Source organism: Pelophylax lessonae (assembly GCF_965119305.1).
Source record: "Pelophylax lessonae genome assembly, chromosome: 5".
Classification (NCBI taxonomy): Eukaryota; Metazoa; Chordata; class Amphibia; order Anura; family Ranidae; genus Pelophylax; species Pelophylax lessonae.
Window position 1 is genome coordinate 485512491 of NC_138772.1, and position 24511 is coordinate 485537001.

Sequence of the window (24511 nt, forward strand, 5' to 3'; positions counted from 1 at the left end):
ATACAATACTTAGGGGCCTGTGGAGATGTTCGAAGCTGTAGAAGACTCTGCCAGCCATTTAGCCCAAACCTTATCATATTTAGGGGGGCATCCCCTGTTAGAATAAGTGTCTTTTTAAAGTGGCAAGCTGTTATTATTCAATTGTTTCCAAAATGAAAGTGTAGGAGGGGTGGATTTTTTCCAATACAGGGCAATAGCTTTTCTGGCATAAAATAGTGTAAGATTGGCTAGCGTTCACTCCGCCACTGTGGGCAGAAGATCCTTCACCAGTCCCAGCAGACACAAGGACATCGAGGATTGCAAGGGGGAGGACACAAAGGAATTCAACAAGGTCACTACCTCTTCCCAGAATCCAGCAATGAGTGGACAGGTCCATAAAATGTGTGAGAAGACCCCCTGAACCGCGCCATGCCACCAGAACTCAGGGGGACATGTGGAATTAATTTTGTGAAGTCTGTAGGGGGTGAAGTAGGCTCGGTGGACCAATTTAAATTGGATTAAGCTGTCCCTCAAGGAAACCAATGATCGGAAGGGGAAGACCCACACATCGTCCCAGTCATCACTGTCTAGATTAGGTGCATCTCACAGCCATGTAGTCCTGAGATCATCCAAAATATTGGGAGAGAAACTGAAATAAAGTGGGAGTACAATCTAGAGGTGGGTTGTTCCGCACAATCAGACCGTAGTACCATCTCCAGGATTGATTGTTCAAGCAATGGGTTCGCTTGTGGGAACTGAACACGGAAGGCATGGGAAAGCTGGTAATACCAATAATGATATGAACTAGGTAGTTTGAAGGTTTAAGTAAGTAAGGACAGGGGAGACAATGCATGGCCATCGACAATCTGTGAAACTAATTTAATTTTATATTTAGTCCACACAATGGGTTCCGGTAATTTATAGAACTGAGGGAGGGTGGGGTTCAGCCACAATGGTGCTTTTGGGGAGATTGCTGCCCTGGGGTAATGCTCACATCTCAGACCAGCCCCCCAAGCTCGGATGGTAGTGAACATTGGAGGAGTAAATTTATAGAGGGCCCGGGGGCCTCTAAATAACAGAAATTTGAGAGCTTCCAGGGAGTTTACTACTGCGGCTTCCAGCAAGGTGGAAGAGTTGTTTAGGTCTGGATTCATCCACCACAGGGACCTGGCCAGCTGGGTGGCTAGATGGTATTTGTAAAGGTCTGGAAAGGCTAGGCCGCCCTGATTACAGAAATGCATGAGGGTGGTCAGTTTATACCTAGGGTTTTTTGGCCCCCATAGAAAGGAAGAGAATAGTTGGTTGAGCCTTGCAAAATATGATTTAGGGATCCATTGGGGGAAATGTCTAAACAAATACGCAAGCTTTGGGAGAAAGTTAATTTTCACCAGATTCAGCATCAGCCGCACATCCCCCAGAACCGGGGTCAAATTCAAAGAAAGAAATTCAGAGGCCTGGCGAGAAATCACTACTCCCGAGTACTTAAAGTTTTCAACCCACTGCAATGGAATGTCAGGAGGGGCTGCATTACGGGCTTCAGAATCTATCGGAAACAGTAAGGATTTAGTCCAATTACCCTTAAGACCGGTAACAGATAAAAAAAGAGTTTAATATTTGTAAGGCACCTTGCAGGGAAGGTCCAGCATTATTTAGAAGCAGTAAAATGTCATCCGAGTACAGGGCTACCCTCTCCTCCAGCCAGCCGATTCGCAGCCCTTTGATTTTCAGAGAAGTGCGGAGGGCCTCAGCTACAGGCCCTAATGCGATGGCAAAGAGAGTCGGAGATAGAGGGCAGCCCTGCCGGGTACCCTTGAATAAGGAAAAAGGGAATGACGGGCTTCCCCCAATCTGACCGCAGCAGTGGGGTGCCTATATAAAGTCTGTAACCATTTAATGAAGACTAATGGGACAGTGTTGAAAAACCTTTTCTATGTCTAATGAGGCCACAACCCGAGAACCTTCATTAAGATGTGAAGCATGAATGTTAGCGTATAATCTGCGTAAGTTTACATCTGTGGCTCTGCCAGCCATGAACCCGGTTTGATCCGGATCGATGATTGTAGGTAGTATGGTCTGTAAGCGGCTGGTAATGAGTTTTGTCAAAATCTTAAAGTCAGCATTTAAAAGGGCAATGGGCCTGTAGGAGGCACATGAGGATGGATCTTTTGGTGACTTATAAATTAAGACTACATGAGCATGACTCATGGAGTCAGGCAGGGCCCCCTCAGACAGACAGTGAGAATACAAGGAAGCCAAGAACCGAGCAAGGAGGTCTCCATGGGCCTTGTAGAATTCAATGGGAAGGCCATCTGCTCACGACGACTTCCCGGCAGGGAAGGAACCGATGGTTGAGATAACCTCCTCAGGTTCACACTGGGGCTTTAGTAAAATATTTTCCTGGCAGGAGAAAAGCAGCTTTAAAAATGCGCCTAAGCTGCATTTTAGCAAACGGGTTTAGGTGAATCAAACGCTTGGGTTTTTATTCTTTTAATTTGCCAGAATATTCATTTATTCTGGACATTGAAATTAATAAATGTTGAAGTGTTTAGACACATTTTGCCACTTTTTTCAGCCAAAATGCTCCTCTCTTGAATGCACAAGTAATGTTTTTTTTTTTTTTTTACTGCCTCTATACGACTCTGCCTCTAAATTAATGTAAACATCAATGTGTGCATGGACACATGGGCTAACGTGGAGGTATGTTTAGAGGCAGGAAAAAAAATTCCTGTAAAACAGGTGTTTTTGAGCTGAAGTGTGCATGAGGCCTATAGGCAAGCAATCGACTTTTTTCAATTGAAAAAAAAAAATGTATTTTAAGGGGTCATTTTACTTATGTAGCAGAGAATTTTTACTTTGGAAAGTGAAAGTTCAATTATCTTAGTAAGTAACATAAACCCGGCTTTAACGTCCAATCACTTTTAAGAAAAATTCCTGTTTGTGCAATTTAATTTGTTAGATCCATATTGAAGGTAAAGACATCTTCGCCTTATTCAATTAGCTAAATTCATATTCTAAACTTCTATAGATTGTTTGTGTATGAAAATGTTCTGCTTAGAAAATCTTCCAAGACCAGCATTAGCCAATAGACATCATCTGATCTGATAATCTGGTAAAACTGAAGAAACCATCTTCCATGTCAGTTTGCTGCTTTATGCCACTAAAAGTATATTGGACTATCAGTTTAAGGTACTGGTATTATGGAAAGACAACAGAATGTAAAAATATTCAAGTTTAGTACAACATACATTTCATTGTTTTAAGGGTTTTCTTTTTTTTTCTGTTAACCTTGAGCCAAAAGTCTTGAAAATTTAAGTCACTGAAGGAAAGAGATTTAAAAAAACGAATAGCAGTAGTAGAGTATTGTACTGTGTTAGCCATCAATTAATGCATAAAAATTTGGCATTTGGGTATTAAGAGGTTGCCTGCTTGTAATTTCTTTTGCATTTTAGTTCTATTTTTTTGTGTTAAAAAAAAAAAAGAAATACCAGACAAATTATTAGAACTCCCTGGGGATTTTCCCTTAAAGTCATGTCACTTTTAAGACAGTTTGTAAGAAACTAGAGATTCCACCCTTGCAAAATATTCAGTACAGAACTTATCTGTAGTTTTTTCTGTGTATTTTTTGTTCTTTTGGAAACATATCTAATGCCTCGTACACACGCATCGATAGTTGGCCGTGAATTTTCTGCCAACGTCCGATCGGCCGATTTTCGGCTTGTTAGTATGATGCTTTCGACAACCGACTCCGACTTTTCGGCCGAACAAAATCTGGTGTGCAGACTATAAAATTTTTGTTGGCCGTCCACAGAACGGCCCATTTTCCGTCAGTCAGTACAGATTTCGGCAGACAAAATTCTGATGAGCAAGACTGGGCATGCTCAGAGAAGAAAAAACACACGGGAAAGTAAACCAGCACATGACATCACTTCTGAAGTTGGTTTTTGTTGGCCGAGAAAATTTGTGTGCAGTCTAGAGCACATTTCAACCAACACAACAACACTGGACAAAAGACGGCCGTTGCGTGTGTACGAGGCATCAGCCATACAAAGGCTTTGTTCCAACCACTGTGCCCAAAATTTTGGTAGACAGCTGGGCTTGTTACAGGAGGTAGAAAAAATAGTCATCTAGTAGGAACAAACTATGTTACAAGGGGAGCTAATATATTATTCCCATTAACAGTCTGCATCATATATGCGATTGTTGCCTTCACCCATAATTCCACTTAAGTGCTCCCAGGCACACATATCTAGCTTCTATCTAATCTTGCTAGAACCTGTTTTGTGGCATACTACAGGCTCCATTTAATGGGGCTGCAGTGAGGACCATAAGCTACTATAGTACTACTTCCTTTACTTCTGCAAAAGACAACCTGCAATATGTTTGCTGATCCTGTGTATCACAACATTAATGAAAAAAGTAAGAATGTAGCAATTTCCATTTAAAGTATATCTAAACACAAATTCAAAATGTAATATGTTGCAGCTTTTGAGTGCTTTGTTTGGTGGCTGCATTTTTTTTTCTTTTTAGAAACTTATTTTGCATCATTTTCACCTGGGGATCCTGTAGATAACTTACTTCCTGTCTGTGGGTGGCTACGTCACTCCTCCACTGATCTATGGAGGGAGCCATGGTTATCACCAGGGCTGCTATGCTGATATGGACTACCACCATGTCTGTATCACTTCGTCTCCATTATATGGGGGGGGGGGCAGGGTAATTGGTAGATTACAGATGAAGGCTAGGAAGGAAGATATTCTTCTGTGCAGCTCACGGGAAGTGAAAAGGTCACAGCCTTTCTGACAAGATCAACCTGGCATATTTGTTTTACATGAAAATCTTCTAAGTTAAAAAAAATAAGAAAACTAAGACAGCCACCACATCTAAGGACTGTAAGCTGCAATATATAACATGTTGGTTCTTAAGTTTTTTCCTTGTTATTTTATCTAAACTTCTATCTTGGGTAGTAGGGAACAGTTAGGTCTCTTATCATGATAAATTTGCTATCTGTGTCCAATTGACTAGATTTGCTATGTTAAGTGTAAGTCCACCCTAACACTAAAATCCCTGCATCTATAGACATCCACGTTCTAACACTAACCTATCTAGCCCCGTAAAGAAGAAATCAGTATACATACCTTTTCTGAAGCCGATCCGACTCAGTCTCCAGCAGCGGACGTTCTGCAGAGGACACGGCCGACAATGGCTGTGAAATGAATGGGAAGTGACTTCACCCATACATTTACTATGGGGCTTCCGTTGTCAGGCGTGTCCTTTGCACCCGACTCCGCAGCGAAGCCCCGGCTGACAGCTTAGCGTGGGATGGGGTCGAATGGGCTTCAAGAAAGGTATGTATACTGATTTCTTCTTTACAGGGCTAGATAGGTTAGTGTTAGATCGTGGATGTCTGTAGACGCAGGGATTTTAGTGTTAGGGTGGACTTCTACTTTAATGCCTTCCTACAGAGCTGTCACTGGAACAAGTGTCCTCATTGTAAGATCACCCCTAAATGCCTGTTTTGGTCACTTTCAGCTCTAGTAAAAGTGGTCCCCAGAGAAAAAAAGAAGAGTGAATGTCCCTAATGGAGACCCAGACAGCGATGAAAAACGTGGAATCTAGCCCCTTACAACTCTATATATTACTAGAAAATGTTTTGGTTTTAGATACACTCAGGGCTGGCCCAAGACATTGTGCTGCCTGGGTCTTAGAATGAAATGCTGCCCACCCCCCCCCCCCCCAAAAAAAAGTCACGCCCAACAAAAGGTCCCAACATCCATTATTTTATATAAATATAACCTTTAGAAAATTTTTATATACTGTTAACTTCTTCCATAACTCACTACTGGACCGGTCCACCAAACACCCACTGTCTGTCCCTCCTGTGTCTGCAGTGCCCACCGCCCTAGAAGATCCAGCCTTCCCTGCATGAGATGGAGTGCACTGCTGTTTGATGTCATTGCGCACACCACAATCACCCGAGGGAAGTTCCCCAGAGGAGACGCTCTGCTTCCTCATACTCATCAGTTTGCACTATGGGTGGCAGTATGAGATGGGGAAATGCCACCCGTAACAAGCCTCAAACTGATAACACACAAAACTGCTGAAAAAAAAAATATTGGGAGTCAATTTGCTGCCCCTCTCCAAGTGCTGCCTGGGTCCAATGGACCCAGTGGGACCCATAGTAGGGCCGGCCCCGGATACACTTCTAGTGCCGTTTTAGTTGCAGGAACATGCGGTGTTGCACACTGCATGTGTTAATGCAGTATCATTCATTTTATGCCACTCTAACACATTAAGGCAATGCATATGCGTTGCAGCGCATTGGAAAGCATGGCAATGCTTCATAGTGTGATGTGTCCAAAATTTTGTGGCACATCAAATTTTTGGGATGACTGGTGCATTGGCAGCCCATTATTTTTAAAGGGCAGCCTTAATGCAATGCATGTTAATGCATAACAGAACACAAGTTAATGCCCCAAACAAATGTAAATTAGTACTAAATAAATGTGGTGCTGAAAATGAGTATCTGAATTTGGCTGATCGGCTAGTCATCCTAATGGGCATTATTGCTACCTACAACAACCAGATCACTACCTAGAGTTTCTTGAGGAGGACTGAAAACAGTTTTTCATTTTCAGTTCAGGGAATAATAGGTGTCATGTCAATACCGGTATCACTGGGGACGGGAGATTAACACGTTACTGTTGCTTGCACTGAAAACAAACACTTACTGGAAGGCTGAGGAATTCATTGAAGTAATCCACAAGCAGATCATCCGTTACTAGGAAGTCCTCCTGTGCAAAGAACACAACAAGTGATGAAATCTAAGCCACAGTATTTGAAGTAAGAAGTGATTAGAGACTATGCCCACCCTTTCAGACTAGTTTGACAGCCAGTTATTCAATACCTGAATGACTCCGCTATACCTTTCATGATGTAATTATCTGACACACCAACCGTTAATAGGCTCCTGATAAAACTGTACTGATCTGTGCTATAGTTTGAAGCTATTCTCCTCTGTGATTCTTTATTCAATAATGAGCCACTATCATCTCAGCATCTGCTGAAACTTAACAAATGCAAATAGGTGATATTTGATAAAATATGAAGACCTCATGTGAAGTATAATAGCAGATGAATCATACTATAATAGACCACATTCTTTGATGGTGCATGCTCATTTTGGTTCAATCACTAATCAGTATAATGCATATAATCATATAGCCATATGTTCATATACCATTGTCTGTTCAATGGTATCACATTAATCATCCGAAAATACAGAGATTACAGTCAGTCCTGAAAATAAGTAATTTGAAAGTCTGTCACTAACCTGGTTTTTGCTTAGGTTGAAGACGAATTCCAGGAATGGGTTTAAACCAGCTATTCTCAACTAGAGTTCTATAGATCCCTAAGGTTCCTCCAGAATTCTCTGGGTGTTCCTTGAGCTGGGGCTAATAGACCTCCCAGTCCAATCTGATGGTGTCTGCATAGTTCTGGAGCCAAAAGCTTTAAACGTTTAAACCTTAAAGAGGATCTGCACACCTTTTTTTTTTTTAATTCACCATCTTTTTTTAAGGTAGTATCTGCACATTTCAGATACTTACCCATCCAGCTGATCCAGCGATGGCACGCTGATATCCTCTCATGCCCGGCCACAGTTCCGTCCCGCATCATTGAGCGGCCTGCCTGTGAACCTGGAAGAGCCGGCCCGATGATGCAGCCATAGGCCCGCCTCCTTTTCTGAATGGAAAGCTATGCCTACTGGGATATGTGATGTGCATATCCCAGGAGGCACAGCAGGCAGTGTGCGCATCATCCACCTAAGGCAACTGATGTGCAGTGGGTGGAGTGGAGGAAAGTAGTGGAAGAGGGAGAAGGTCCACTTTAAACCATAGACAAATTCCTTTTTTGATGTACATACTTGGCCAATAAAGCTGATTCTGATTGCGATTCTTCCTACTGACGACCAATGTACGGGCATTTTCTCAATTGTCCTTCAATAAAGTGGTTTTGGTAGGGATTCCCTAAAACGGGGAATTTATTTTAGGAGTTCCTCTGGCATAAAAAGGTTGGGAAATGCTGGTTTTTAACACTTTGGGCCAGATTGGCTCCTACAAATTATTCACATGTCACTTCTGTGTGACTGATGGTGAAATGGTAATTCACTGTTATAGTCTATACCAGGGTTTCTCAACCAAGGTTCCGTGCAACCCTAGGGTTCCTACTGAGGTTGCTAGGGGTTCCTTAACGACTTTAGCCCTGCCTCACGTAGATTTACCGCGGGACTCTGCCGCTTACAGGCAAAGCGACGTAGACCTACGTCGCTCACCCACGAGACTGTAGGGGGCGAGCGCGCCCCGCTGGCAGCGCGCTCCTGCCTCCGCTTGTTCCCTGGGGAGCCAGCACGTGTGACCGGTGGCTCTGATGGCCGCCGGCCACTCGCAATCTCCTGCAGGAGAGGGAGAAAGACAGACGGCTGATGCGATCTCCCGGCTGCGGCAGGACACTTAGGATGTGTGCCAAAGGGGAGACCGATGGCGATGGAGCCGAACGCTGCAGCCGGACGATGACGTCACCGCTGTGAGCCGACCGACACTCTGATGGTATGGGATGGCTTGGTCCAAGCATCACACAGTGCCTTCAGTAGCCGAGTGTGGTCTGTCCCATACCATCGGATTGTCGGTCGGCTCATAGCAGTGATGTCATCCTCCAGCTGCAGCGCTCGGCTCCATCCCCGTCGGTCTCCCCTCCACCTTTTTGCCTGGACAGAACCCTTCGTGTGTCTAGAAGCGGATCGCTGGAAGTCCCCTACGTTATGATACACAGTCCACTGGGGTTAGCATTACAAGGAACAAGTTGTCCTTTTTCCCCCAGTACTCCCAGCCTTTTAGAGACAGCTGCAGGATTGGCTCCTATACGGCTCCATCCACTGACCAGAACACTCGGCTTGTCTTAAAGGGTCAGTGAAGCAGAAAGCACATGACAGTATTATTATTTTAACTGTTTCCCTTGTTCATCTTAATAAACTGTTCATTTTTTGACTTTATTTGCAATGGCATTAGTATTTTTTTTTATCACAGCCCCAAGCGCCTCCAGGTGAGAGACTCTCTGTTGTGTGTTTTTTCCTAGCATCCTCCGTCCCGAGGTTGATCCTCTCTGGCAGCTATAGGCACATGATTATCACAAGAAACTGTCACTACACTTCTTGCTGCTTAGTCTCTTTTTTTGGGTTTTAGATACAGGAAGCAGCGGCTCTGCTCTCTACTGCAGCCGCTGCTTCCTCCAGCAGTGCCCACATGACCAGTATTACCCGCCAGCAGTGCCAGCATTATCCGCCAGCAGTAACTGCCAGCAGTAACCACCAGCATTACCCGTACCAGCAGTACTCGCCAGCAGTAACCACCAGCAGTCTGCAAAATATGTAGAAAAGGCATGTGCATTAGCGTGTGTAAATTGTTGCAATATATTTTTTAATAACTAGTTGTGTTTTGTCATAATATGTAATATCCTTGAAGGGGGGCGGCGCGGGAAGGGCGCAGCGGCGGCGCGCAGGGGGATGAGTTGGGAAGTCTAGGTCCGGATGCATGGAAATAAAAATTAAATAGCACATAGATTGTCTCCCATTCATCTGTGTATTTAGAATGTATTCCTGGAGTTCAGTTTTACACCAAATCCCACTATAGGGTTAAGCAGGAAGAATTACTGTATACAGTACTGTGTGTCTGGTACACACACAATCATTGTAACAATATAAAAGAAACTGTTCTATATTAACCTCACCTAGCAACATCCACCTAACACAACTTCTGCTAAAGGGCTGTCCATCTGCAGAGCATCTCTCCCAGAGTTTTAGTACACCGGGACAGACAGGTGTCGCATCCAGCCCCATTGCAGGCAGCCTGTCATTCTACTGAATGCTACTGGTGGTACTGGCAGTACTGGAACTACAAATCCCGTCTGCCGCTGTGGCTTGTAGCTCCCAATGATCAGGGTCCTGGTAGTCTACCAACAATTCTTGCATTTCAGTAACTGTCTGCTGATACAGAGATATGGGCAGAAAGCAGCAGTGCCTGCAGGAGCCTGACATTGCGCCCATGATCCACTGATCGCCGATGCAATGCTCTGCATGCTGAGGTGTCAAAAAAAATATTAAGGCCTCTTGAACACGGTACTCCTGTTTGAGTATCTCGCAGCTTGAAAAGGTCAGTATCGGTTTTTTTTTTTCTGAGCTAAAATACAGCCCATTAATTGTAATGTGCCTAAACAAGCGCTGTGCATTCTTCAGTAAGGACAAAATAGAACAATCTGCATTTTTGGTCAGTAATTTAAGCCTCAATGCATGCAAATACGCACAAATACACACAAATACATACTAAAAATACCGTCTGGAAAAAGGAAATGCTCAAACAGGAGTATCGTGTGTAAGAGGCCTAAAAGCACATTTTTTTACCTGCAAAAATATGTGCATTTATTTTTACAAAAGGTGAACTTAGCCTTTAACCACTTCTGGACCGGAAGGATTTGCCCCCTTAATGACCAGGCCACTTTTTGCGATTCTGCACTGCGCTACTTTAGCGGAAAATTGCGCGGTCGTGCGACGCTGTACCCAAATAAAATTGATGTCCTTTGTTTCCCACAAATAGAGCTTTCTTTTGGTGGTATTTGATCACCTGTGCAATTTTTATTTTTTGCGCTATAATAATAAAAAGAGCGACAATTCTGAAAAAAACCCCAATATTTTTCACATTCTGCTATATAACATTACCAGTAAAAAAAATGTAAATATCAAAATTTTTCATCCTTTCAGGCCAATTTGTATTCTGCTCTGTATTTTTGGTAAAAAAAAAAAAAAAAATCGCAATAAGCTTATTTTCATTGGTTTCCGCAATGGTACCAATCACTCACTGCGTTCATTCAGGAAAGGAAGGGGCCCATACATTATATATCTACCAGCAATTTCGCCACTCTCCATCCTGAAACATCCCCTGTGTGCCTGCAGCAGCTGCCAGCAGGAGAGGAGAGGAAGGAAGGTGGCAGTGCTGTGGGGGAAAGGGGCACATAGGGGGACCAGACAGCAGATGGAAGAGGCCCATGTGCTAGAACTACTCCCCCTGCAGTGCAGCTGGAGGGAGAAAGAGGAGGAGAATCTGGCAGCGCTGCAGGGGGAGGCAGAAGAGGATTGGTGTCTGCAATAAGAAGTACAGCCAGCCCTCCTGCTCAGCAGGTTCCTGTGCCCTCCTTTTAAAAAATTTGGGGCCCAGGCCAGTGCAGGAGGGCTGGCTGTACTGCCCTATCAGCGGCCCTGCTCTCATTCATTGTTCTTTTGTCACAGGGATGAAAACTGTGGGTAATCTCCCTGGTAGAGTCACAACATTATGGCTGGAGTTGGGAATGTGGAGTTGTTTCCATTGCTTGTATAAAGCATAGTGCCTATCTTAAAAAACATGCAATACTTTAGGGGCTACATGAAAGCTTTTGTATAGTATAACTTTCGGTGATTGAATAGTGTATGTTTCGCTGTTGTCTATACTGTATATCAGACAAAAAAGAAAAAGAGGGCGCACCGACCTAGTGCATTACCATAAAACCATTTATTAAAATATTAAAAAGTATACAGAATACTCACAAAACTGGTGTGATATAACACACATCAACATAGCATATGCAATCTCCAAGGTAGCCAAGGTCCCAAATGTAGCAAATAGGCATGCAGATGGTCGCATGGGGCTACTGTGGCTAGGCTGACGCGTTTCAGGGGCGAACCCCCTTCCTCAGAGCCAGAAAAAATGCTGAGCAGCATTGTCAATATGAGAAGAGGGTAGCATTAGATGTACTAGCAAATTTAGATGGACTTATAGTATTACTAAATGCAAAACTTTTTTTTTAATTTTTGGACAGAGTGGAGAGGGATTAGAAAACCTGTCAGGTTGTATTGCTGTCTGTGCCCCTGTTATGGAGATTCATCCTCTCTATTTGTCCTGTTTACCATTATCATTAAAAGTGAAAGTAAAATAAATTCCCACATTTTGGGTTGTCCACAGAAAAGTCATAAAGGGGAAATCTTCCAATGGGGACACTAGTTCTGGTGACCTGGGAGTCCCCAAGGAACCCCCTTAACCACTTGCCGACCGCCGCACGACTATCTACGTCGGCGGTCAGCCCCTCACAGGCAAACTAACGTAGGGCTACGTTGCTTGCTTGTGAGGGTCTAGGGAGCGAGCGCGCGCCCCCGGAGGCGCGCTCCCGCTCCCGCGTGGTCACGGACCCCCCCGCGCGTGTGACCAGCGGACCCGATGTCCGCCGGCCACTCGGCGATCGGCGGGGGAGAGGGAGAATGTCAGGCAGCTTGTGTAGACAAACTGCCTGTCATTCTCCTCGCTGCAAAGACACTGATAAAACGGATCTGGTATGTAGATCCGTTGATCAGTGTCCTTACAGCTAGAGCCACAGCCAATCACAGTAGAAACCACGCCCCTAGGGACACACACAGCCCCTCCCTTCCAAATAAAGTTAACCCCTTCACTACCAGTGTATTTTTACAGTAACAGTGCATATGTATAGCACTGATTACTGTAGAAATGTCACTGGTAACCCCAAAAGTGTCAAAAATGTCAGTCAAGGGTCCGATCTGTCCGCCGCAATGTCGCAGTACCGCAAAAAAAATCGCAGATCGCCGCCATTACGCGTTAAAAAAAAAAACAAAAATGACAAAAATCTTTCCCTTTGTTAGTAAACGCGATAACTTTTGCGCAAACCAATCAAAATACGCTTTTTGCGATTTTTTTTACCAAACATAGGTAGCATAAAACAAATTGGCCGAAAATTTTTAAAAATTTTGATTTTTACATTTTTTTTGAGGGGAATTTCATATAAAAAAATGTGAAAAATATTGTTATTTTTGCAAAATTGACGCTCTTTTTTTGTTTATAGCGCGTGATCAAAAAATCGCACAGGTGATCAAATACCACCAAAAGAAAGCTCTGTTTGTGGGAAAAAAAGGACGTCAAATTCGTTTAGGTACAGCGTCGCACGACCGCGCAATTGTGCGTTAAATTCACGCAGTGCCGAATCGCAAAATACCCCCTGGTCGGAATGGGGGTAAAATCTTCCGGGGCTTAAGTGGTTAATTTGCAGGGATTTCCTCTCACTTCCTGTTTGGCTATGGGACAGGAAGTAAGTCTCTGCAATGGGACACAGATGGTGAAAAAAAGTCTGACAGGGGTTATAACCCTTCTTTACTCTATCCAAAATAAAAAATAAAAGGTTTGCCTATAGTTCTGCTATAACCTATAACTAACAATTTAAAGCCGAACTCCAGCTGACTCTTAATATGTAGTTACAGCTACCGTTTTTCCTTTCCTTTTGGGATAAAGGTTTTACATAAATGAATAAAAGCTGACCATTGTAAGCCCCCCTGTCAGTGTTAAATGGTTTGTTTCAACCCTGTAACTGCCATTTTTGTTGGAAAGCTTGGTCTGTTAAATGGGGTTGAAAACCACCAGACTGCAGCTGGCCATTCACTGGTAGAGTTCCAATTCAAATAATTAAATATTTGTATGATTTTCCAATCATTAGTGGGGTCAAATCGGCATTAGCTGTTTGACCTCAGGGACAAGAAAATTTGAAGGAGCAGGATGGAATATTTTTTTTTGAATGAACAAATTTCCAACAGTGAATGTGGATTTATTTTTGGAAATCCTGTTTGTTCCAAAATCGAAGGTTAAAAGCAAACAAATCTTTTAAGTACTTTTGAACGACATTCATGAAGTCATCGAACGTACTGAGAGTTTTTGTATGGATGTTCATATCAATGTTTGTTTGAAAATCTACTAGTGTATGGCCAGATCAACTTACTGGCTGGATCACAAGGTGAAATTAACCACTTGCCGACTGTGCACTGTACATTTACGTTGGCAAAGTGTCTCTCCCAGGCAGAATCACGTTTATAAACGTCATCTGCCTGGGAGGAGCTAGGGGGCAAGCGCGCGCCGCTGGTGGTGCGCTCCCGCCCCCGATCGTCAGCGGGCAAGCCAGTGCGGGTGTCAGGCGGCTCCGATTGCCGCCTGACACCGGCGATCTCCCCCCGCTGACAGAGAAGGACGGACAGCTGATGTAAACACAGAGACTATGTGATCCTGCTATATAGGATCACATGTCTCTGTGATCATCTCACAAGCCCAACCCCCCCCCCCCCCCACAGTTAGAATCACTCCCCTAGGCTTACATTTAACCCTCTGATCACCTATACTGTTAACCCCTTCCCTGCCAGTGTGACACCCGCGATCGTTCCCGCTGAGAGAGAAGGACTGTAAACACAGCCAATCGTTCTTCTCCCTGAAATGATTACAGAGCTCATGTGATCCTTCTATATAGGATCACATGTCCCCTCCCAGTTAGAATCACTCCCCTAGGCTCACATCTAACCTATTGATCACCTATACTGTTAACCCCTTCCCTGCCAGTGTCATTATTACAGTAACAGTGCATATTTTTAGCACTGATTACTGTAATAATGTCACTGGTCCCCCTCAAAAGTGTCAAAAATGTCAGTTAGGGGTCCGATCTATCCGCTGCAATGTTGCAGTCCCACGAAAAATCGCAGATCGCCACCATTACTAGTAAAGAATTACTAGTAAAAAAAAAAAATGACATAAATCTTTCCCGTAGTTAGTAGACGCAATAACTTTTGCGCAAACCAATCATAATACGCTTATTGCATTTTTTTTTTACCAAAAATATGTAGCAGAAAACAAAATGGCCTAAAATGTTAAAACATTTTGATTTTTAATTTTTTTTTGGGGAATGTTATATAGCAGAATGTGAAAAATATTATTTTTTTTTCAGAATTGTCGCTCTTTTTTTGTTTATAGCACAAAAAAATAAAAATCGCACAGGTGATCAAATACCACCAGAAGAAAGCTATTTGTGGGAAAAAAAGGACAACAATTTTATTTAGGTACAGCGTCGCACGACCGCGCAATTGTCCGTTAAAGTAACGCAGTGCCGAATTGCAAAATAGGGCCTGATCATTAAGGGGGAAAATTCTGCGGTCTGAAAGTGGTTAAAGGAGAAAAGCAAAAAAAAAAAAAAACGAATGAAGTCACTACCTCTAAGAGTTGGTAAACTGCAAAATAATACATTTTGTTTTTGGATTTAATACTGCTTTAACTTACTGCAACGAGCTAATAAATCAACGTGTTGAAATAAGAGATATCTAGGAAAACAGGAGGAGGTCAGCATGCAATTCAAATGGGGTGATAGCAATGAGCAAAATTAAAGCCAAATTCCAACTGCTTAGTATGAATAAGTGCACTTTTGGGCTGATTTACCAAAGGTAAATAGGCTGTTCACTTTGCAAATAAATTTTCCAGTAGCTTAGTAAATACGGGTAAAATTCACTTTACAAAGAATACCCAATCATGTACAAGAAAAATGAAATATATATACTTTTGCTTGCACGTGATTGGATGATGGAAGTCAGCGGAGCTTCACCACATTCACTCAGCTAATGGGAGATTTCCTTGCAAAATGAACAGTCTGACTTTAGTAAATCATCCACACTGATGCCACTGCAAACATAAATATTCTTTAGTAAATCAGAAGCTGTGTGCCATTAAATATGTTTAAAACAAGTTGCTTTTTTAAAATACTACCATTATTAGATTATAAAAAAAAAAAACAGGTTTATATGCTTGAAAATATTTTTAAAATGTAGCTATATGAAAAAATATGTCAAAGAATGTCATACTTACAAAAACATCTTCTGTTATATTAGGAGGCCCTGGAAAAATGAATATATAAAAGAAAGTGAGGATTTTAACATGAAAAAAAATGTTGCTTCTATAACTTGACTGCTGGAAAATATAGCAATTAAGAATATTGTGTGTACAGCATAGTAATATATATACATGCCTCCATGGGGTGTGCATAGCCTATTGCACTAAAGCTCAAACACACACACACCTTTCTCTGCAGCCTCAGTTGCATGGGACAGTGAATGAATGGGAAGTGCTCTGTGCTGAGCGGCTTCCTGTTCATTCACAAACTGAAGCATAGTAAACAACAGTTTACTATGCTTCAGTTGTCAAGGAACACAGAGTAAGTGTGTTCATTGTGTTCATTTAGAAAAGGAAGGCGCTGGTAAGTGACATATTTACTAGTCCCCTTCCCCCACTCTCCTTCCTAAAACATCCCCCACAGCAGCTGGAGGGAGTGGAGAGGAGGGAAGCTAGCTGCACTACGGGACAGGGGGAGGAGGAACGAGATGGGAATGAGGAAAGCAAAAGTATGTAGGCATAGGACACCCCCCTGCCACGCCCCTTTAAAGGAGAATTACACACAAAAAAAATTAGTTAAACCCACAAGTGCTTTTTTTAACACTACTATATCTTTATACTGGCTTTTGAATTTTACAAATGCAGCAATTTAGAAATTGGATGAAAGGTTTAGCACTGGGAAACACATTTTGAAAGATAAAAAGTGCATTTTATATACAACTATATACAGTATCTCACAAAAGTGAGTACACCCCTCACATTTTTGTAAATATTTTATTATATTTTTTCATGTGACAACACTGAAGAAATTACACTTTGCTACAATGTAAAGTAGTGAGTGTACAGCTTGTATAACAGTGTAAATTTGCTGTCCCCTCAAAATAACTCAACACACAGTCATTATTGTCTAAACTGCTGGCAACAAAAGTGAGTACACCCCTAAGTGAAAATGTCAAAATTGGGCCCAATTAGCCATTTTCCCTCCCCGGTGTCATGTGACTCATTAGTGTTACAAGTTCTCAGGTGTGAAAAGGAAGCAGGTGTGTTCAATTTAGTGTTATCGCTCTCACTCTCTCATACTGGTCACTGAAAGTTCAACATGGCCCCTCATGGCAAAGAACTCTCTGAGGATCTGAAAAAAAGAATTGTTGCTCTAAATAAAGATAGCCTAGGCTATAAGAAGATTGCAAAGACCCTGAAACTGAGCTGCAGCACGGTGGCCAAGACCATACAGTGGTTTAACAGGACAGGTTCCACTCAAAACAGGCCTCGCCATGGTCAACCAAAGAAGTTGAGTGCACATGCTCAGCGTCATATCCAGAGGTTGTCTTTGGGGAATAGACGTATGAGTGCTGCCAGCACTGCTGCAGAGGTGAAAGGGGTGGGGGGTCAGCCTGTCAGTGCTCAGACCATACGCCACACACTGCATCAAATTGGTCTGCATGGCTGTAGCCCCAGAAGGAAGCCTCTTCCAAAGATGATGCACAAGAAAGCCCGCAAACAGTTTGCTGAAGACAAGCAGACTAAGGACGTGGATTACTGGAACCATGTCCTGTGGTCTGATGAGACCAAGATAAACTTATTTGGTTCAGATGGTGTCAATCGTGTGTGACGGCAACCAGGTGAGAAGTACAAAGACAAGTGTTTCTTGCCTACATTCAAGCATGGTGGTGGGAGTGTCATTTTCTGGGGCTGCATGGGTGCTGCCGGTGCTGGGGAACTACATTTCACTGGGGGAACCATAAATGCCAACATGCACTGTGACATAGTGAAGCAGAGCATGATCCCCTCCCTTTGGAGACTGGGCCATAGGGCAGTATTCTAACATGATAACGACCCCAAACCCAACTCCAAGATGACCACTGCCTTGCTAAAGAAGCTGAGGGTAAAGGTGATGGACTGACCAAGCATGTCTCCAGACCTAAACCCTATTGAGCATCTGTGGGGCATCCTCAAACGGAAGGTGGAGGAGCGCAAGGTCTCTAACATCCACCAGCTCCGTGATGTCATCATGGAGGAGTAGAAGAGGACTCCAGTGGCAACCTGTGAAGCTCTGGTGAACTCAATGCCCAAGAGGGTTAAGGCAGTGCTGGAAAATAACGGTGGCCACACAAAATATTGACACTTTGGGCCCAATTTGAACATTTTAACTTAGGGGTGTACTCACTTTTGTTGCCAGCGGTTTAGACATTAATGGCTGTGTGTTGAGTTATTTTGAGGGGACAGCAAATTTACACAGTTATACAAGCTGTACACTCACTACTTTACATTGTAGCAAAGTGTCATTTCTTCAGTGTTGTCACATGAAAAGATATAATAAAATATTTACAAAAATGTGAGGGATGTACTCACTTTTGTGGGATACTGTAGATCATACCAAATTTAGAGACAAATGAGGAGGAAAGAGGAACAGGGGGAAATTGTTCCAAATCAGGGACAGTGCTTACAAATCAGGGATAGTTGGGAGGTATGCATAGTGGTTAGGGAGTGCCCAGGTACGCCTGGCACACCCCTGCACACACCAATGCATGCCTCTACTACAATGTATATTACACAACAGAAAAGAGGCAGCACCTACCCTTAACCTGCATTGTTAGGATGTCTAACTGTGAGCCTAGGGGAGTGATTCTAACTGGGAGGGGGGGGGGCTTGTGAAATGACCATAGAGACATGTGATCCTATATAGAAGGATCACATGAGCTCTGTGATCATTTCAGGGAGAAGAACGATCGGCTGTGTTTACAGTCCTTCTCTCTCAGCGGGAACGATCGTGGGTGTCAGGCGGCAATCGGAGCCTGACCCGTGCATCGACTTCCCTGTTGACGAGTGGGGATGGGGCGCCCCCTAGCTTCCCATGCACGACCGTAGGTTTACGTCGGTTTGCGCAGGAGAGCCACCCTGCCGCAGTAAATAGGCGGCGGGTGGTATTGATCACCCATGAGGTTAATCCCTTCCCTGCCAGTGTCATTATTACAGTAACAGTGCATATTTTAGCACTGATTACTGTAGTAATGTCACTGGTCCTCCCAAAAGTGTCAAAAATGTCAGTTAGGGGTCCAATCTGTCCGCCGCAATGTCGCAGTCCCGCAAAAAATCGCAAATCGCCGACATTACTAAAAAAAAAAACAATAAAAATGACAACTCTTTCCCATAGTTAATAAACGTGATAACTTTTGCACAAACCAATCAAAATACACTTATTGCGATTTTTTTCCTAAAAATATGTAGCAGAAAACAAATTGGCCTAAAATGTTAAAAAAAATATATATATTTTTTATTTTTATTTTTTTTTGAGAATGTCATATAGCAGAATGTGAAAAATATAGGGTTTTTTCTCTTCAAAAAGTAGCAATTTTTTTTAAAAAAACTACTGGTACTTTTACTTTCAGTACTTGAGTAGCAAAATTTAAAAAAAAACTACTTGCAATACTTAAGTACAAAAAATGTTGAATAGTTTAGTACTTCTACTCAAGTCACTTTTTGATCGAGCACTTCCACTTCTACTCAAGTCACTTTTTGATCGAGCACTTCTACTCAAGTATGGGTTTCGAGTACTTTATACAACTCTGCCTACACATCATGGATTTGTTTTCATAAATCAGCTCCTCTCTATCCAATCCTAAATCTAAATTTAAATTTGGTGTTTAAAGGAAACTTGTACGAAGCAAAAAAAGAAGCACTGCTGACCTCTCCAGAAAATGCTGGCTGTCATGCTAAATCAGTAGCTTTAGAACTCATAGCTACTAGGACAACTATGCAGATCAGAAATGGCATCTTTGCTGATTTGCATGGTTGTATGAATGCTGTGTCACAGAGACAACCAGCATTTTCAGAAGGACGTTAGCAGTGGCAACCTCTGCATTTTAAAGTTTATATTTAAAGTGTATATTAGATTGTAAGTTCTTCCACCCAGGGCCCTCCTAACCCTCTTGTCTTGAATTGTATTGTAACTGTACTGCCTCTCTTATATTGTAAAGGGCTGTGCAAACTATTGGTATTATATAAATCCTGCATAATAGTAATAATTATAATAAATGTATAATCTGTAAATAAAGCTTTTGTTCATAGAGTATGGAAGGGCTAGGCTGTCTGTGTCCCCATTGGTCAGATTCACTTCTTTATTATTACTGCTTTTCATTGTCACATGCAAAGATTCTGAGGGAATCATTCAACGTTTTAGAGTTGTCCTCAGAACAAGAGGTATGGAGAAATCTTCCAATTGGGACACTTCTCCTCATTTAGGCTCCATTCACACCTGAGCGTATCGTTTTCAGGCGTTTTTTTCTGGCTTTTTTCAGGCAAATTGTTTCTAACTTTTTTTGGGTATTTTTTTTTTTGGCTTTTTTCAAGCATTTTTTCTGGCTTTTTTCAAGCGTTTTTCTGGCTTTTTTCAGGTGTTTTTTTTTGGGCTTTTTTTTAGGCGTTTTTTGCAGGTGTTTGGAGGCAGGCATTGACATCTAACAAAAACGCCTGTATTCTGCCAAAAAAGAAGCTCATGTACTTTTTTGAGCTTCAGGCGACAAAACGCTCATATGTGAACAGGGGGCCATTGAAATGAATGGGATTTTGCTTGTTGGGCGTTTTGAGACTTCAGAGATGAGGCTCAGGTGTGAACAGAGCCTTAGGGAGACTTCCTATCACTTCCTGTTGCATCTGTAGGACAGGAAGTGAAGGAGAATTTCCCCTAGTCCTACACAGACAGCAAAAAAATGTACTGACAGGGGTTTTAACACTTCCCTACTTTATCTAAAAGTTTTGCCTATGCATGCACTTTAATTTTCTATACCAGGGGTCTTCAAACTATGGCCCTCCAGTTGTTCAGGAACTACAATTCCCGTCATGCCTATTCATGTCTGTGAATGTCAGAGTTTCACAATGCCTCATGGGTTTTGTAGTTCAGCAACAGCTGGAGGGCCGTAGTTTGAGGATCCCTGTCTATACCAATCAGCAAACTTTTCCCTACAATAATATATATTATATTTATATTATCACTTAATTTATTCCATTCCATTATGAAAATGATATTTGCACCTAAGTGTTTTCTAGCCTGCGGTTCTCCGGATGTTGTGGGACTACAAGTCCTAGCATGCCCTGCCAGCATCTGGATGGGACTTGAAGCCCCACAACAGCTGGTGATCATAGAAAACAGAAGAGGGGCATTCAATGTGTCATGGTGGTCAATGCGGATCTCTCCTACCTGTCGCCAGCTTCTTGTGTCCCATGATGGGTGACGGAGAGCTCAGTCCCTTCATGCAGTGATTGGTGGGTCAGGCAGCATAGTGAGGGTACCTGTCCTGATCTCTACGAAGCAGAGAATGTTGCTGGATTGCTGTGCCGTCTTGCTGGGTGTGTGTGTGACTTGATGTTGCTATGGAGTCATGAATGGTGAGAGTTCTTCTCCACCCACAACTTTCCTGGAAGCACAGCTAATGTCCCAGCAGGTTGTAGGCTCTGTGCTGTCTGACTCTGGGGATTGCTGAATACAGAGGAGGAAGCAAGGCTGCAAATGTTTACTAGTATTGTTAGCGCTCAGCACTGCTACTACTCTGTCCATGGTATTCATAAAGAATCTCGTAGATCGTATCCAGAAATATGTCTTGTGGTGCTGCAACAAATGGGGGAACTTATGACAGATTAAGGCTCCATTCACACTCATGTGACTTAAGACCTGCTTTAGACCCAAAGTTGCAGGACTTGTGTAATGCAATGTATCTCTATGAGAGCTGTTCCAATTGACACTACTGAAGTCGCTGCAACTTCAGAAAAGGTTCCTGCACCACTTTGATCCAACTTTGACATGGCTTCAATGCCAAAGAGTTTAAAATTCTTCTCAAAGTCACTTCAAAGTGTTATCAAAGTCGGCTTTCAAAGTTGCACTTAAAATAGTGCAACTTTGGAATCAGCTATTGTAAACTGAGTGTGTCTAACGTGTTCCATTGGGAGTATCTCACCAAAAATGACATTTTTGTTGCAGGGGATGCCAGAAATCTGACTTGTATCTTAGTGCAGACTTCTGGGAAAATTGGTGGGCCAATCACACAAACAGGAAATGATGTTTCTGGGGTGTGGTCAGTATACATTCTGTGTACAGAACAGTTCCAGGTAGCCATATTGCATTTTAAAAAAATTACAACAGCTGCAGATTGAAAAGGAAAGGTCATTTTTAATACCATTCAATAACAATATGATTTGTGCCGCAATTGTATACGCTATATTGTTTTTTCTTTATTTGCTGATTTTTTCCCCCATGAAATGGAGTTACCCTTTAACCTCTTGCCAACCGCCCACCGTAGTATTACTGCGGAAGGGCGGTTCGGCTGCGCAAAATCACGTAGTACTACGCAATTTTGTGCATGAGGTTTCGGAGGTGGGCCACGGGAGGAAGGCAGCTCCTCCCGCGATCATCAGATAAACTGACAGAAGACCCGCCTGCTTATGTAAACAAAGCAGGCGAGTCTTCTGTGAGACAGGCAGGGAGAGATTAGGAGTTTCAGCTAAGCTGAAACTTCGATCTCTCTGTGCCTGTTACAGAACCATCCCCCCACACAGTTAGGCATACATTAACCCCTTTGATCACCCCCAGTGTTAACCCCTTCCCTGCCAGTGTCATTCATACAGTAACAGTGCATAATATTTCGCACTGATTACTGTATTAACCACTTGCCGACTGCCTAACGACTATTTACGTCAGCAGTCAGCCCCTCGCAGGCAAAGCAACATAGATCTACGTCGCTAGCCTGTAAGGCTCTGGGGAGCGAGCGCGCGCCGCCGGATGCGCGCTCCCGCTCGTTCGCGACCCGATGTCCGCTGGGCACTCGCGATCGTCCGTTACACCGAGAGAAAGGCAGGCAGCTAATGTAAACACAGCCGACTGTCATTCTCCCCTGTGTAAGAATTGAGATCATACGGTTCTACTATGTATGACCGTTGATCTCTGTTCTTACACAACAAGCCACAGCCAATCACAGTTAGAAACACGCCCCTAGGGACACACTTAACCCCTCCCTCTCAAAAAAAGTTAACCCCTTCACTGCCAGTGTCATTTTTACAGTAACAGTGCATATATATATATAGCACTGATTACTGTAGTAATGTCACTGGTAACCCCAAAAGTGTCAAAAATGTCAGTCAAGGGTCCGATCTGTCCATGCAATGTCGCAGTCCCGCAAAAAAAATCGCAGATCGCCGCCATTACTCGTTAAAAAAAAACAACAAAAATGACAAAAATCTTTCCCTTAGTTAGTAAACGCAATAACGTTTGCGCAAACCAATCAAAATATGCTTTTTGCGATTTTTTTTTACCAAAAATATGTAGCATAAAACAAATTGGCCTAAAATGTTAAAAAATTTTGATTTTTATATATTTTTTTTTTTTGGAATTTCATATAAATAAATGTGAAAAATATTGTTATTTTTGCAAAATTGACGCTGTTTTTTTGTTTATAGCGCAAAAAGTAAAAATCGCACGGGTGATCAAATACCACCAAAAGAAAGCTCTGTTTGTGGGAAAAAAAGGACATCAAATTCGTTTAGGTACAGCATCGCACGTCCGCGCAATTGTCCGTTAAAGTCACGCAGTGCCGAATTGCAAAATAGGCCCTGGTCAGGAAGGGGGTAAAATCTTCCAGGGGGCTTAAGTGGTTAATGTCACTGGTCCCCAAAAAGTGTCAAAAATGTCAGTTAGGGGCCCGATCTGTCCGCCGCAATGTCGCAGTCCCGCTAAAAAAACTGATCGCCGCCATTACTAATAAAAACAAAAAAATAAATAAAAATTCCAAAAATCTATCCCGTAGTTTGTAAACGTTATAACTTTTGAGCAAACCAATAAAAATACACTTTTTGGGATTTTTTAACAAAAATATGTAGCAGATTACAAATTGGCCTAAACTGATAAAAAAATTAGATTTATTTAAACATTTTTTATTGGGAATGTTTTATAGCAGAAAGTAAAAAAATATGGCGTTTTTTCAAAATTGTCGCTCTTTTTTTGTTTATAGCGCAAAATCTAAAAACTGCACGGGTGATCAAATACCACCAAAAGAAAGCTCTATTTATGGGAAAAAAGGACATCAATTGTATTTGGGTACAATGTCGCACGATCGCACAATTTTTCGTTAACCGGTTGCCGACCGCCGCACGACTATATACTGCGGCGGTCAGCCCCGGCCAGGCAGAGTGACGTATCGGTACGTCACTCGCCTGTCACTGACTTGCGAGCCTATCGCGGGCGGGCGCGCGCCCGCCGAGGCGCGCGCCCGCCGCGGCTCGTTCACAGGCAAGTCAGTGCGTGTGACCGGCGGACTCGATGTCCGCCAGTCACACTGCGATCGCTCCTGTGAAGGGAGAAAGACAGAGCAGCTTGTGTAAACAAGCTGCCTGTCAGTTCTCCCTGTGTAAAAGTGAAGATCTGACCGTTCTACTATGTAGAACGGTTGATCTTTGCTTTTACACCAATAGGAATGTCCCTGCACAGTAGAAAGCACGCCCCTAGGACACACTTAACCCCTCCCTGTCCAATAAAGTTAACCCCTTCCCTGCCAGTGTCATTTTTGCAGTAACAGTGCATATGTATAGCACTGATTACTGCAGTAATGTCACTGGTACCCCCAAAAGTGTCAAAAATGTCAGTCAAGGGTCCGATCTGTCCGCCGCAATGTCGCAGTACCGAAAAAAAAAAAATCGCAGATCGCCGCCATTATGCGTTAAAAAAAAAAACACCAAAAATGACAAAAATCTTTCCCTTTGTTAGTAAACGC

At 42.8% G+C, this 24511-nt stretch overlaps 1 protein-coding gene across 1 annotated transcript in view; it reads right to left on the minus strand.

The window, feature by feature from the left end:
- The window catches only part of RGS22 (regulator of G protein signaling 22), a 150500-nt gene extending 129430 nt beyond the window's left edge, over positions 1-21070 (minus strand). The window contains exons 1-3 of the mRNA XM_082257561.1: positions 20953-21070; positions 15732-15760; positions 6708-6770 (exon numbers count right to left, since the gene is read on the minus strand). Of these exons, the coding sequence (XP_082113687.1) occupies positions 6708-6770; positions 15732-15760; positions 20953-21007 (147 nt within the window). The 5' untranslated portion in view covers positions 21008-21070. The remainder of the gene's footprint in view (positions 1-6707; positions 6771-15731; positions 15761-20952) is intronic.
- Between the last annotated feature and the right edge of the window lie 3441 nt (positions 21071-24511).